An 11,569-nucleotide genomic window follows, 5' to 3' on the forward strand; every position below is an offset into this window, starting at 1 on the left:
TCCCATGTATTTGCCTTCACCACTGGGTTCTCCTCCACCCAGAACCCTGGAAATGACCCAGTAGAAGACATCAAAAGCTCCTAGGTGAGCCACAAGCTTGTCCTGACATCATGATCTCCTCAGCACTGGTTCTCCTAATTCCCTTGCTTTGCCCTGATTCAAAGTTTCTGTGAATTACAGTGAAGTTTCATCTTTGTGTCAGTTTTTGAATATTAAGCAGGGGAAAAGGCAGCACTTTAATACTCTGAAAGTTTCTCTTAACAATCCCTCAATTTACACCCATTCAGCACAGTGCACTTGCTCTAAAATATCTAGCGAAACCACTTTTGCTCTAGTGTTGGAACGTATTATTGTTTCATTAATTCAGTACCAGATAGTTACTGTGTTTTGTCTTTTGCTGTAGTGTTGAACAACAACAAAACCCAAACCCAGCTTCTTTTTCAAGTCTAGACTAACTGGGCTGTCAGACTAGTTAGTCACCAGCACCTGCAACAAGATATTCCCTTTATGAGAGTGTCATGAGAAAATAAGATGAATCCTGAACACAGGAGACTCATGCCCTTATTGCTCCCTTATTCTAAAACACATGCTCTGTGGAAGTTGTCTGTACCAAAATAGAGACACTTACGTTAAACCCTAACAAAATGGGGCTGGGAGGCCATGCAGGTAGGGCCCTCATACACCTATTCCGGGAACAGGAACTGTTGGAAGACATTATCATGAAGACTGTCTCCTAGCAACAGCCAGTACCACCAATAAACAAACACCAGCACCTGCAAGAAGCAGGTGAAACAATCATCTTTGTTTCAAAACAGCTTATATGGACTTTTGCTCTCTGTCTTTAAAAGTCTCCCCTTTGCCCCAACCCCCTTGGAAGTCCTATGGTCTGCCATAGGATATGTATCCTGTTTGCAATCCCTCACTATTCCCGAAGAAACTCCTCATTTTGGAGAGTTGGTCTCTCTGTCACTTATTTTAGGTTGACAGCTCAAATGCACCGAAATGGCCCCAAACTGTTTTGACTGTTCTAGCTGGTATTTTTCCTTACGTCTTCCAACTCAGCTGGTATACTTTAATTTTTATGTTAGTATGCATGAGCAGCATATCAACATACCTGGTTCACGAGGGCCTGCTTGGACTATTGTCACACATCATGTCCCACCAGCAACCCACTGCTCCAGTTCTCCTCTCTCAACTGTACCATTCACGGCCAAGGCCATGCCCTGGCATCCTGTGTTCATTTGAACCTCACCTTTCATTTGCTAGTCTCCTGTCTGAGCTGCTATTTCCTCTCAACCGTCTGTGGGGATGACATGCTGAATTCTGAGTGCCAGTCTGGGTACCAAACACATAGCTGAACCAAATGACCTGTTTCCTACCCCATCCCCCACATAATTCCCTTCCATCAAGATACTCACTTCTAATATGGAGGATTCTGTGTTCTATGCTCTAGTTGTGTTTCTGGTGCTGTGCTTGACTCTCATAGTGGGAATGAAATGGTGCCTTTACCTCAGCAGCGACAAGGCTAACACTGAGAATGCTAATTGCAGGTTGGGGTGGGATCAGCAAAAGACAGTCTGAGTGAGCAGAATATACAACATACTCACCAGTGATGGTGTAAACAGCAGTCATAGCCAAGAGGATGAAGATTGCCAGGTAAAGGTCCAATCCCAAGGCCAGCTTGATGAATATAGCGCCAGCGAACATGTCTGACTAAAAAGGGAACAGTCAGGATGAGAAAGAAACATGCATTTGAGGCCACTGGTTTCTCTGCCCCAATGTCCACTCTTCTTAACCCTTCTTTTTCTGATAGACTCCTACTTATCCTTCAAGAAAGGCACTGAGATGGCCCCAGAGGAATACCTTCCATAAAGCCTCAAAACTGATTTTCACTGTCTTCACTCTCTTCTATATTCTCATAGAAGTTAGTTCTTTGCTCAGTTGAGGTGCTTATTAAACGAGGTGACATGTCCTGAGAACTTTTTCTGTACCATGAGGCTTAGAGAGGCTGAGTAATTGCTTACAGGAAGCTTCCCGACTATGATGGAGTATTTAGAAACATATCTTCTCCTCGAGCCCAAGAGTTTGAGGCTGCAGTGAGCGGTAATTGGATAGAAAGTATGTACCAAGCAGCCGGGCACGGTGGCTCAAGCCTGTAATCCCAGCACTTTGGGAGACTGAGGCGGGTGGATCACGAGATCAGGAGATCGAGACTATCCTGGCTAACACGGTGAAACCCCGTCTCTACTAAAAACACAAAAAATGGGCCGGGCATGGTGGCCGGGGGCTTGTAGTCCCAGCTACTCGGAGGCTGAGGCAGGAGAATGGCATGAACCCGGGAGGCGGAGCTTGCAGTGAGCGGAGATCGCACCACTGCACTCCAGCCTGGGCAACAGAGCGAGACTCCGCCTCAAAAAAAAAAAAAAAAAAAATCTCTCTAAGGCAAACATATTTCAGTGGGAAGTACATTTTCCTATCTACAATGTTTGGCTCAGCATAATTAACATGAATAATGAATAATTCAGGACAATTTCCTGCTAGTTATTATATGTGTGTGCATATATATAAAAAACTAATAAGATACATGTTCTTAAAATTAGTATTCTTGTTTGCCAATGAGGATTTTTATAATTATCTGTTTGTTTTAATTTTCCTAAAATTATTAACAGAACTGAGTCCATTTTTAAGAGACGAATTAGGTAACATTTTTTTCTCTGTTCTGGAAAAACTTAAGCTGCCCATGGATCATCTCTGCCTTGAAACCTTGACAGAATCCACCCTTACCCTTCTCCATGTCCCCAAACTACCTGTCAGGTAGGCATTATTGTCATCATTTTGCATCTGAGAAAACGGAGGCTTAGGGAATTTGTCCTGGATCACCCAGATAGAAAGTGGTAAGCTCAGGATTTAAACCCGTGTGGTGTGACTCAGAAGCTTACATGGTTAAGCACTTTGTTATACTGTTATCATGGAATTTTACTTAGTGAAATATGTGGGGAACACTTAGAGAAGTATAGACAAATTATTCTACGAAGATGGTGAATGTGGCAGCATGGTTTGTGAACTTCCATGACTCTCTACATTAGACAGAGCAAGTTTATGGCAAAACCAACAAAATTAGATGACCGGGTATTTCCATGAAGCCCAAAAGGCAAGACGGCAGGTGCAAATCAACCTCAGCCGCAAGATCTGCATGACAGCAAGATCTGGGAGGAGGCAGAGAGGAACAGTAGCTTATCTGAAGAAACTTCGACATCCCCACAGAGCCACCAGGTGACCGCTGAGAAGCACAGTGGGACAATTTCAGAACTATAGCAGAGCATAGAAGAGGTTTTGCTTTAATAACCAGTGGGCAACTATAAATGCTACTTGGTAAATTCCAAAAGGGTTCAGAGTAGTCTGGGTCAAACAAGCTCTCAAAACCAACAGCCAAAGCTGCCTTTCAGAACAGGGACCTACACCCAGGAGAAACCTCTAGAAAAGGCAAAAAAATTTGGTGAAGTGAGGAACACCATGTTTGATGATACACTAGTCTTCTGGTGGGGATGGAGAAGGACTGCAAATAAGTTCTGAATTCATTTTTAGTTTGTTTGTTTGTTTGTAACAGTACGGGTGAGGCAATTCGGAAATAATTTTCTTGTTAAAAATATTTACTTATTTTTGTTTCGGCCAGGCACAGTGGCTGATGCCTGTAATCCCAGCATTTTGGGAGGCCAAAGCGGGTGGATCACTTGAGGTCTTTTGTCAATTTATGCTTTTGTTATCTGTGGTTTTGAGATCTTATCCAAAAAAATATTTGCTCAGGCCAATGTCCTGAAGCATTTCTGAAACCATTTTTCATGCATTATAGGATTGAGCAAACAAACTATATATATGTGTGTGTGTGTGTGTATGTGTATGTGTGTGTGTATATATATATCTGTGTGTGTGTGTGTATATATATATGTTGATGACTTGGAGGGCCAGGATTCTCAATTGTGGAAGAAGGAACATATAAATATAGAATTGCAGAAGGCAATAAAATACTCTATAAAGCTGGATTGGAATTGGAGGTATTCATGTGAACTCATGATTTCTAAACCGTATATGTATGTGTATAGCTGCCTAGAAAGTATATGTATGTGTGTGTATGAATATATCTATTTCTGTGTATGCATTTACATGTGTGTATGTATGCAGTTATTTCCTAATTCTGTCAGCTAAAAGAGTCAAGAAAAAAAGTCAACCCAATAAGCACACTTAGCACCTAGATTTTTGTTTCTAATACCGTTCCCCACTAAAGGAACCAGGGCTGTCCCAGAAAAACAGATGACTCCAGGGCTGGAGCAGGGCTGGTACAAGATGAGTCTGAAACATTTTGTTAGGCCAGAATTTAAGAAATTGCTCAACAAAATGATGGGATCATGCTCCATCCTTTACACAGAATCCAGTTTGAGGAACTCTCACTGGCCAAATGTGGTATAAGTATCAAAATAACTGGCCGGGCGTGGTGACTCATGCCTATAATCGCAGCACTTTGGGAGGCCGAGGCAGGCAGATCACGAGGTCAGGAGTTTGACACCAGCCTGACTAGCATGGTGAAACCCCGTCTCTACTAAAAATACAAAAAATTAGCCAGGCGTGGTGGCACGCACCTGTAGTTCCAGCTACTCAGGAGGCTGAGGCAGGAGAATCGCTTGAACCTGGCAGGCGTGGAGTTTGCAGTGAGCTGAGGTCACGCCACTGCACTCCAGCAAGGGTGACAGAGTGAGACTCCATTTCAAAAAAAAAAAAGTATCCAATAACTTCATATAATAATATTGGTAAACCAATGATAAATAGGAATGTATCAGTCCGATATCAGTAATAGATAAATAGAGAAGGGAAGACTCCTGCCCTCAGTAGCCTGCTGAATGCTGGCTGGGAACTATGGGAGGAGTGGTAGAGTTGGAAAATTATTATTTGGCAACCATCATAGTAAAGATTGGATCTAATAAGAATCATTTATGAATGTTAAATCTACTGGAAAAATTTGAAAAGGAACGGGATATTTCAATGGTTTAAAGCATCTATCACAGACCACTTATTGGTTACAGGGGAAAATAAAACAGTAATTCTACAGTGGAGAAATTGGGCAATACTTTGACTAGGTGATTAAAATTAACATCACCATTGAGGAACAGATGGGCCCTGAATACTTCTAGACAGGATACTCTTAGTAGGATATATCACTTATGCAGTATTCCAGCCAAGAAGAATGCATAACCTGAATCCAACCATGAAGAAATATCAGGCAAATCCAAAATAAAGATTGTCATATTAAGAAGGGTGGAGTAGGGACTCTGTTCTTCAAAATGTCAGTGTCATCAAAGACAGAAAAGGGGGTATGGAAATGTTCCAGAAGAAAGGAGGCTGAAGACCTTTGGCAACTGAATGTGGCACCTAACCCTAGAACCGCATCCTGCACTGGAGAAGAAAAGATGATAAAAAGGATATTACTGGGTCAATTGACAAAGCTGGAATGTAAATGGTAGATTAGTGTATCCATGTTATGTTTACTTGAGTTGATCATTCCACTGTGGTTTTGCAAGAAATTATCCCTGCTCCTAGGAATAACGATATACAGGGAAGGCTTAGTTTAAAAAAACCATCATTTGGCCAGGCACGGTGGCTCAAGCCTGTAATCCCAGCACTTTGGGAGGCCGAGACGGGCGGATCACGAGGTCAGGAGATCGAGACCATCCTGGCTAACACAGTGAAACCCCGTCTCTACTAAAAAATACAAAAAACTAGCCGGGCGAGGTGGCGGGCGCCTGTAGTCCCAGCTACTCAGGAGGCTGAGGCAGGAGAATGGCGTAAACCCGGGAGGCGGAGCTTGCAGTGAGCTGAGATCTGGCCACTGCACTCCAGACTGGGCGACACAGCGAGACTCCGTCTCAAAAAAAAAAAAAAACCCATCATTTTACAACTGCCACAGTAAAGACTGGATCAGGTAAAAATCACTGGATCAGGTAGAATCATCAATGAGTGTTAAATCTGGGGGGAAATTTACATTGAACTTTTTGGGGTTAAAGGGCAATGATGTATATAACAATCTCAAATAGTTAAAAACATATGAGAGACACTTTGGGAGGCTGAGCAGCGTGGATCATTTGAGATCAGGAGTTCGAGACCAACCTGGCCAACATGGTGAAACCCCATCTCTACTAAAAATACAAAAATTTAACCAAGCGTGTTGGTGCGTGCCTGGCTACTAGGGTGGCTGAGGCAGAAGAATCGCTTGAACCTGAGGGGCACAGGTTGCCGTGAGCCGAGTGAGCCAAGATTGCGCCACGGCACTCCAGCCTGGAGGACATAGTGAGACTCTGCCTCTGTTTCTTTGCAGAACTTGGGACTGGAAACAAGTGTAGCAGGAGACGGTTGTATTTTTCTCTAAGATTTGAAATAAAATCTGACATTTTATCATCCCACCCGATATTGATGTTGGCCAAAAACCTGTTCTTGATTTTCTGAGCCTAGATCCCAACTCAGTTGTACAAATACAAAGTACTTTCTGTAACTCTAATGCACAGTGGGGTTTTCCAGGAATACCAACTAATATTGAGGGAACATTTCACTTTTAAAAAAATGTTCAGCATTTCAGAAAGAGTGTTACTTGTGGAGGTGCCACACATGCATATCTGCCTCTGCCTGCATTTATAGCTGTCTTCACTCATACTGCTTTATCCTCATCCACAGAGGGGTGAGTATTACACCACAGCATTTTGACTTGATGTGTAGTTCTACTTAATCATTTTCATATTAAAACACACTATCTTATTATGGATTCCTTGACCTTTGTTTCTATTATATAGCACTATTAAGGAATTAAATCCATGGTTTTGAAATTATATATAAGTAGTCAACACATTATCAATGATTTTTTTTCTAAAGAAATAGGGACTACTCCAGGTCACTCAGGCTGGGGTGCAGTGGCATGATCTTAGCTCACTATAACTTAGCTCCTGGGTTCAAGTGCTCCTTCTGCCTCAGCCAAAGTAGCTGGGACAATAAATGTGTGCCACCACACCTGGCTAAATAATCCTTTTTTTTTTTTTTTTTTTTTTTAGAGACAAAGGTCTCACTATTTAGCCCAGGCAGCTCTGGAACCCCTGGCCTCCAGCGATCCTCCTGCCTTAGTCTCCCGAAGTGCTGGGATTACAGGCAGAAGTCACTGGGCTCAGCCACCAATGACTTTTTTTTAATTGTGGTAAAACATGTATGACATAAAATTTACCATTTTAACCATTTAAGTATATAATTCAGTGGCATTAGTTACACTAACAATGACTGTAAAATATTTCTCATAATAAAGAGGAATTGCAAGGATCAGAATTTTCTTTTGCTATAAAGGACTGTATTAAAACAATAGTCAATATCTGAATAAAGACTGTAGATTAGATAATAGTTTGTATCAAATCTCAATACAAATGTTATTACAGTTTGAGAACCAGTGAACAAGATGATCTTTTCCAACCTGGGCAGAGGAGAGTTATGAAAACTGTACTGTCCTAATGTCTCATAACGATCTGTTTAATAAGTAACTAGGACACAATCCGTTATCACAGTGTAAGAGTACACAAAAGGTCATGTCTAAGGTTAATCATTATTAATGTCACTTAAGACATAAACTTGCAGGCAAGAATGGACTCCTGCTAAGGTGTCTTTCCAGCCAACCATGGACTCTGCACAGCCACGGACCTATACATGGCTTCCCTGCACCCACACTCAGATCACCAACATTCTGTCCCTCCCCATCCACCAGCAACCCTCCAGCCTGGGAGGTTGCATCCTTCGGGGGCCCCTTTCACTGTGCATTGTCCTCTGTCTTCATGCCTGCTCATGTTCTTTTTTTAAAAAAAAAATTATCGATTTACTTTTTTGAGACAGAGTCTCGCTCTTGTCGCCAGGCCGGAGTGCAGTGGTGTGATCTTGGTTCACTGCAACCTCCGCCTCCCGGGTTCAAGCATTTCTCCTGCCTCAGCCTCCTGAGTAGCCAGGACTACAGGTGCATTCCACCATGCCCAGCTAATTTCTGTATTTTTAGTAGAGATGAGGTTTCACCACATTGGCCAGGATGGTCTCCATCTCTTGACCTCATGATCTGCCTACCTCGGCCTCCCACAGTGTTGGGATTACAGGTGTGAGCCACTGCCCCTGGTCTGCTTTAGAACCATAAAGCTGTAGATTTCAGCACCAGAGGAGAACTGGGAGATTAGCAAGTCCAACGATTTAATAAATGTGTGAACTCTAAGCCCCTGACACCTGTGAGCTACTCTGCTTCCCTCTGCCTCACCTAACCTTCCCATCCTGGGGAATACTTAAGTGCCCTCTCCAAGAGTACGACCCCCAATGCCATCCATCAGGGAGTATCCTCTTCTCTGGGTGTGCAGAGCACATTTTCTGTATGTGTCCGTGCACTCTAGTTCAGCATGTATTTTAGTACGTTTGCATGTACTGTCATACGAGACTAATTATTTCATGTGCAGAATTCTTATCTCCTTAGCCATATGGTAAACTCCCATTGCTCAAGAATCTTTGCTACACTCACTCACAGCTCAATAATATGCAGTCAGTGCTGGGCAATGCTCACATTGCATTGGGAAGGCTCATGCCATCTAATCTAAGCATCTAGTTCACTTCCAACAATGACTCAGCACAACAGAGAAGCAATAGGAAAGGTCAGCCTTTTCTCTCATGAACTCTCAGACACCTGCCTAGACTGTGAACTTGAGATTATTTTGTTAGTCACTGATACATGAGGAGCAAATAAGTTACTCTTTGTTTTTTACACCTGCTGCTGAATCTTCAGATTCCTTCTTTCCTCACTGATTATCTCCCCAAAATGTAACGTTTGTTTATTTATTTATTTTTGAGATGGAGTCTCGCTCTGTCTCCGAGACTGGAGTGCAGTGGTGTGATCTTGGCTCAATGCAACCTCCGCCTCCCAGGTTCAAGTTATTCTGCCTAAGCCTCACAAGTAGCTGGGATTACTGGTGCGCATCACCATGTCTGGCTAATTTTTGTATTTTTAGTAGAGACAGGGTTTCACCATGTTGGCCAGGCTGGTCTCAAACTCCTGACCTCAAGTGATCCACCTGCCTCAGCCTCCCAAAGTCCTGGGATTACAAGTGTGCGCCACTGCACCAGGCCCCCCATAATGTGACTTTATTAAAAAAGTACTTAAAATGTACTTTAAAATTTTTTAACACTTATTTGTGACATATGTCTTACCATGGTGGTCTTAGATAGAGTGAACTTAAGAAAAATCAGTATAATAATACAAAGTACTTTCCTTGTGGTTCATGTGTCAGATAATCAAACTGAAAATGAAAATATAAATCTGGACATGGTCTGAGAAAAGAATATAAAGGTTATCTCGCAATGGAAAAGGCAGGAGACCAAGTCCTTCTCTTTACTACTAAAGAGCTGTGTTTGGCATTTATACCACTGCCAGCCTCCACTGCCAGCCTCCACTGCCAGCCTCCACTGCCAGCCTCCCCAGATATACACAAGTTCTTGAATGAGACGTTTTATTCTTTCTTTACATCCATTTTTTCATATCCTTGATAAGAGGGGAGATTTATACCCTAGAGCCTCTCACGACTTAAAAGTCTACCACTCTGTGAACACAGGATCTTGGAAGCTCCCTTTTTTCTCATTAAGACTTTGAAGAGACACCCCTGCGAATTTAAGACATCCATAACCTTGACCCTTTAAAGGCTGTTGACAGTCTACACATCCAGCTCGCTGATATTAGCACTCTGGCCCCATCTGACAACCTCTTGAAGTTAAAATGCCAGGAGGCTCTGAACTCACAGAAATTAACAAAACCACACAGACGAAGAGGGAGAGGATGGAGAGGTAGACCTGGAGTCGCTCCCCACCAAACCGCTTCTTGAGATATTCCGGCATCGTCATCACCTGCAGAGACAGACATTGACAGGGACTTACCCTTAGTGCCCTGTGCGTTCAGATTACTCAGCATTTCCTAAGCACCTATGAGTGAAAGTGCTGTGTATGGCCCCTTCCTGGTGATGGGACCATGGCTTCTTATTCATAGAGGCATCCTTGATGCCAGGCACAATGATTGTGCCTGGCAGAGGGTGGGTGCTCAAACCATGCTTCTGAAGAGATGGACACTCCCATGGATAACTCCAGCAAAAGTCTCTCTCCTGACCCATCTGCAGACCTCACTTTCCCACTGCCGGCTGGGCATCTCCACCTTAGTGTCCTGAATGCACCAAACACTCATCCTGTTGAAAAGTGAAATCATCATTCTTGTCATCCATCATCTGCCTCTGATCTGGAATCCTTGGCTCCATTAATGGTGGCCTCGTGTACTCCGACCCTCGAGCTTCAAGTCTTAGAGCTGATCATAATGCTTCCCCCTCCACTGCCTTCACCTTTACTCTGCCATCAAACCTGTCATCTCTGCTCCAGGGTCATTATGCAGGTGCACCACAGATTTCCCCACTGGCTGCAGCCACATTCTATACCAGAAACCTCTCTAGTCAAGAAATCTGATTTTTTGTCTCTCTGTGTATTTCTAGCAATAGGCCAGGTGAAGGGCAGGAACCCATGTTTCATGATTGAAGAGAAAAAATAAGTAAATAAATGAATGTCTGACAGATTTACCCAAACACTAAGGATATGGAACTGGCCCAGTTCTCCCACAGAACTGATGTCTGTGGTTTATTTGAATAAGCATAGAAACTGATCCTCCCACTGTTACAAATTGAGAAAGTTATGTTTGTCTTATCTGAGTTCCTCTCTCAGGAAATCAGCCATCACTTCTCCCAGATAGGGTCAAAGAGCTGAAACTCACTAGATCACCACACCTGGACAGGGAGAAGCCAGACCCCTCCCCCGTTATAATTGTCTAACCCACCACCTGCTTCCTGTTGACTGACTTCTCTTCCTTATCCCCACCCTTAATTCCATGTTTTCCTATACATGGTTACATATCTTCCCTGTAATATAAATCCCTAATTTTGGTCCATCAGGAAGATGGATTTGAGACTGAGCTCCCATCTTCCTGGCTGCAGCACCCAAATAAAGCCTTTTTTCCTGGCAATACTCATTGTCTCAGTGAGTGGTCTTCTGTGCAGTGAGCAGCAGTGCCTAGGACTGAACTCTGGCATTTTGGTAACAGATACTCACCCCCGACTTGATGTAGATGGGGACAAAGATCCACCCGAGAATCGGCAACATTACTGAGGACTACAAGGAACCAAAATAAGAGACAGTGAGACGTTAAAGAGGCTTGGCTTGTGGACCTTCTCCTTATATGACCTCTGAGTCTGGATATTAAAAAAAAAAAGTTGGCTTAATCCCGTCCCATTCAAACAATTACAATCCCGATATAATTGTGAGTTCCTTTTTTTCTGTTTCTATTACTCAGGGGCCACAATTTTCTGGGGATTAAGTTGTGGTGAAAAAGGAAAAGAAGATAAGGGTTCTGATCCCAGTGGAACCCCTGGAAGATCATACAATCTTGGCCAAAGGGAATTTTTCTTGAGTTGCATAAATGATAAATGGAGTGACAAAG

General features: G+C 43.0%; 1 protein-coding gene across 2 annotated transcripts in view; it reads right to left on the reverse strand.

The window, feature by feature from the left end:
• The window catches only part of LOC104676730 (solute carrier family 5 member 4), a 30,609-nt gene extending 19,351 nt beyond the window's left edge, over positions 1-11,258 (reverse strand). Inside the window, exons 1-4 of one of the 2 annotated variants that reach the window (XM_030915413.1) lie at positions 11,182-11,241; positions 10,211-10,274; positions 9,838-9,942; positions 1,608-1,713 (exon numbers count right to left, since the gene is read on the reverse strand). In XM_030915413.1, the coding sequence (XP_030771273.1) occupies positions 1,608-1,713; positions 9,838-9,942; positions 10,211-10,273 (274 nt within the window). In that variant the 5' untranslated portion in view covers position 10,274; positions 11,182-11,241. Of the gene's footprint in view, positions 1-1,607; positions 1,714-9,837; positions 9,943-10,210; positions 10,275-11,181 lie in introns of both variants that reach the window. The other variant, XM_030915414.1, reaches the window with a different exon arrangement.
• Between the last annotated feature and the right edge of the window lie 311 nt (positions 11,259-11,569).

This window comes from Rhinopithecus roxellana, chromosome 13, assembly GCF_007565055.1.
Source record: "Rhinopithecus roxellana isolate Shanxi Qingling chromosome 13, ASM756505v1, whole genome shotgun sequence".
Lineage (NCBI taxonomy): Eukaryota > Metazoa > Chordata > Mammalia > Primates > Cercopithecidae > Rhinopithecus > Rhinopithecus roxellana.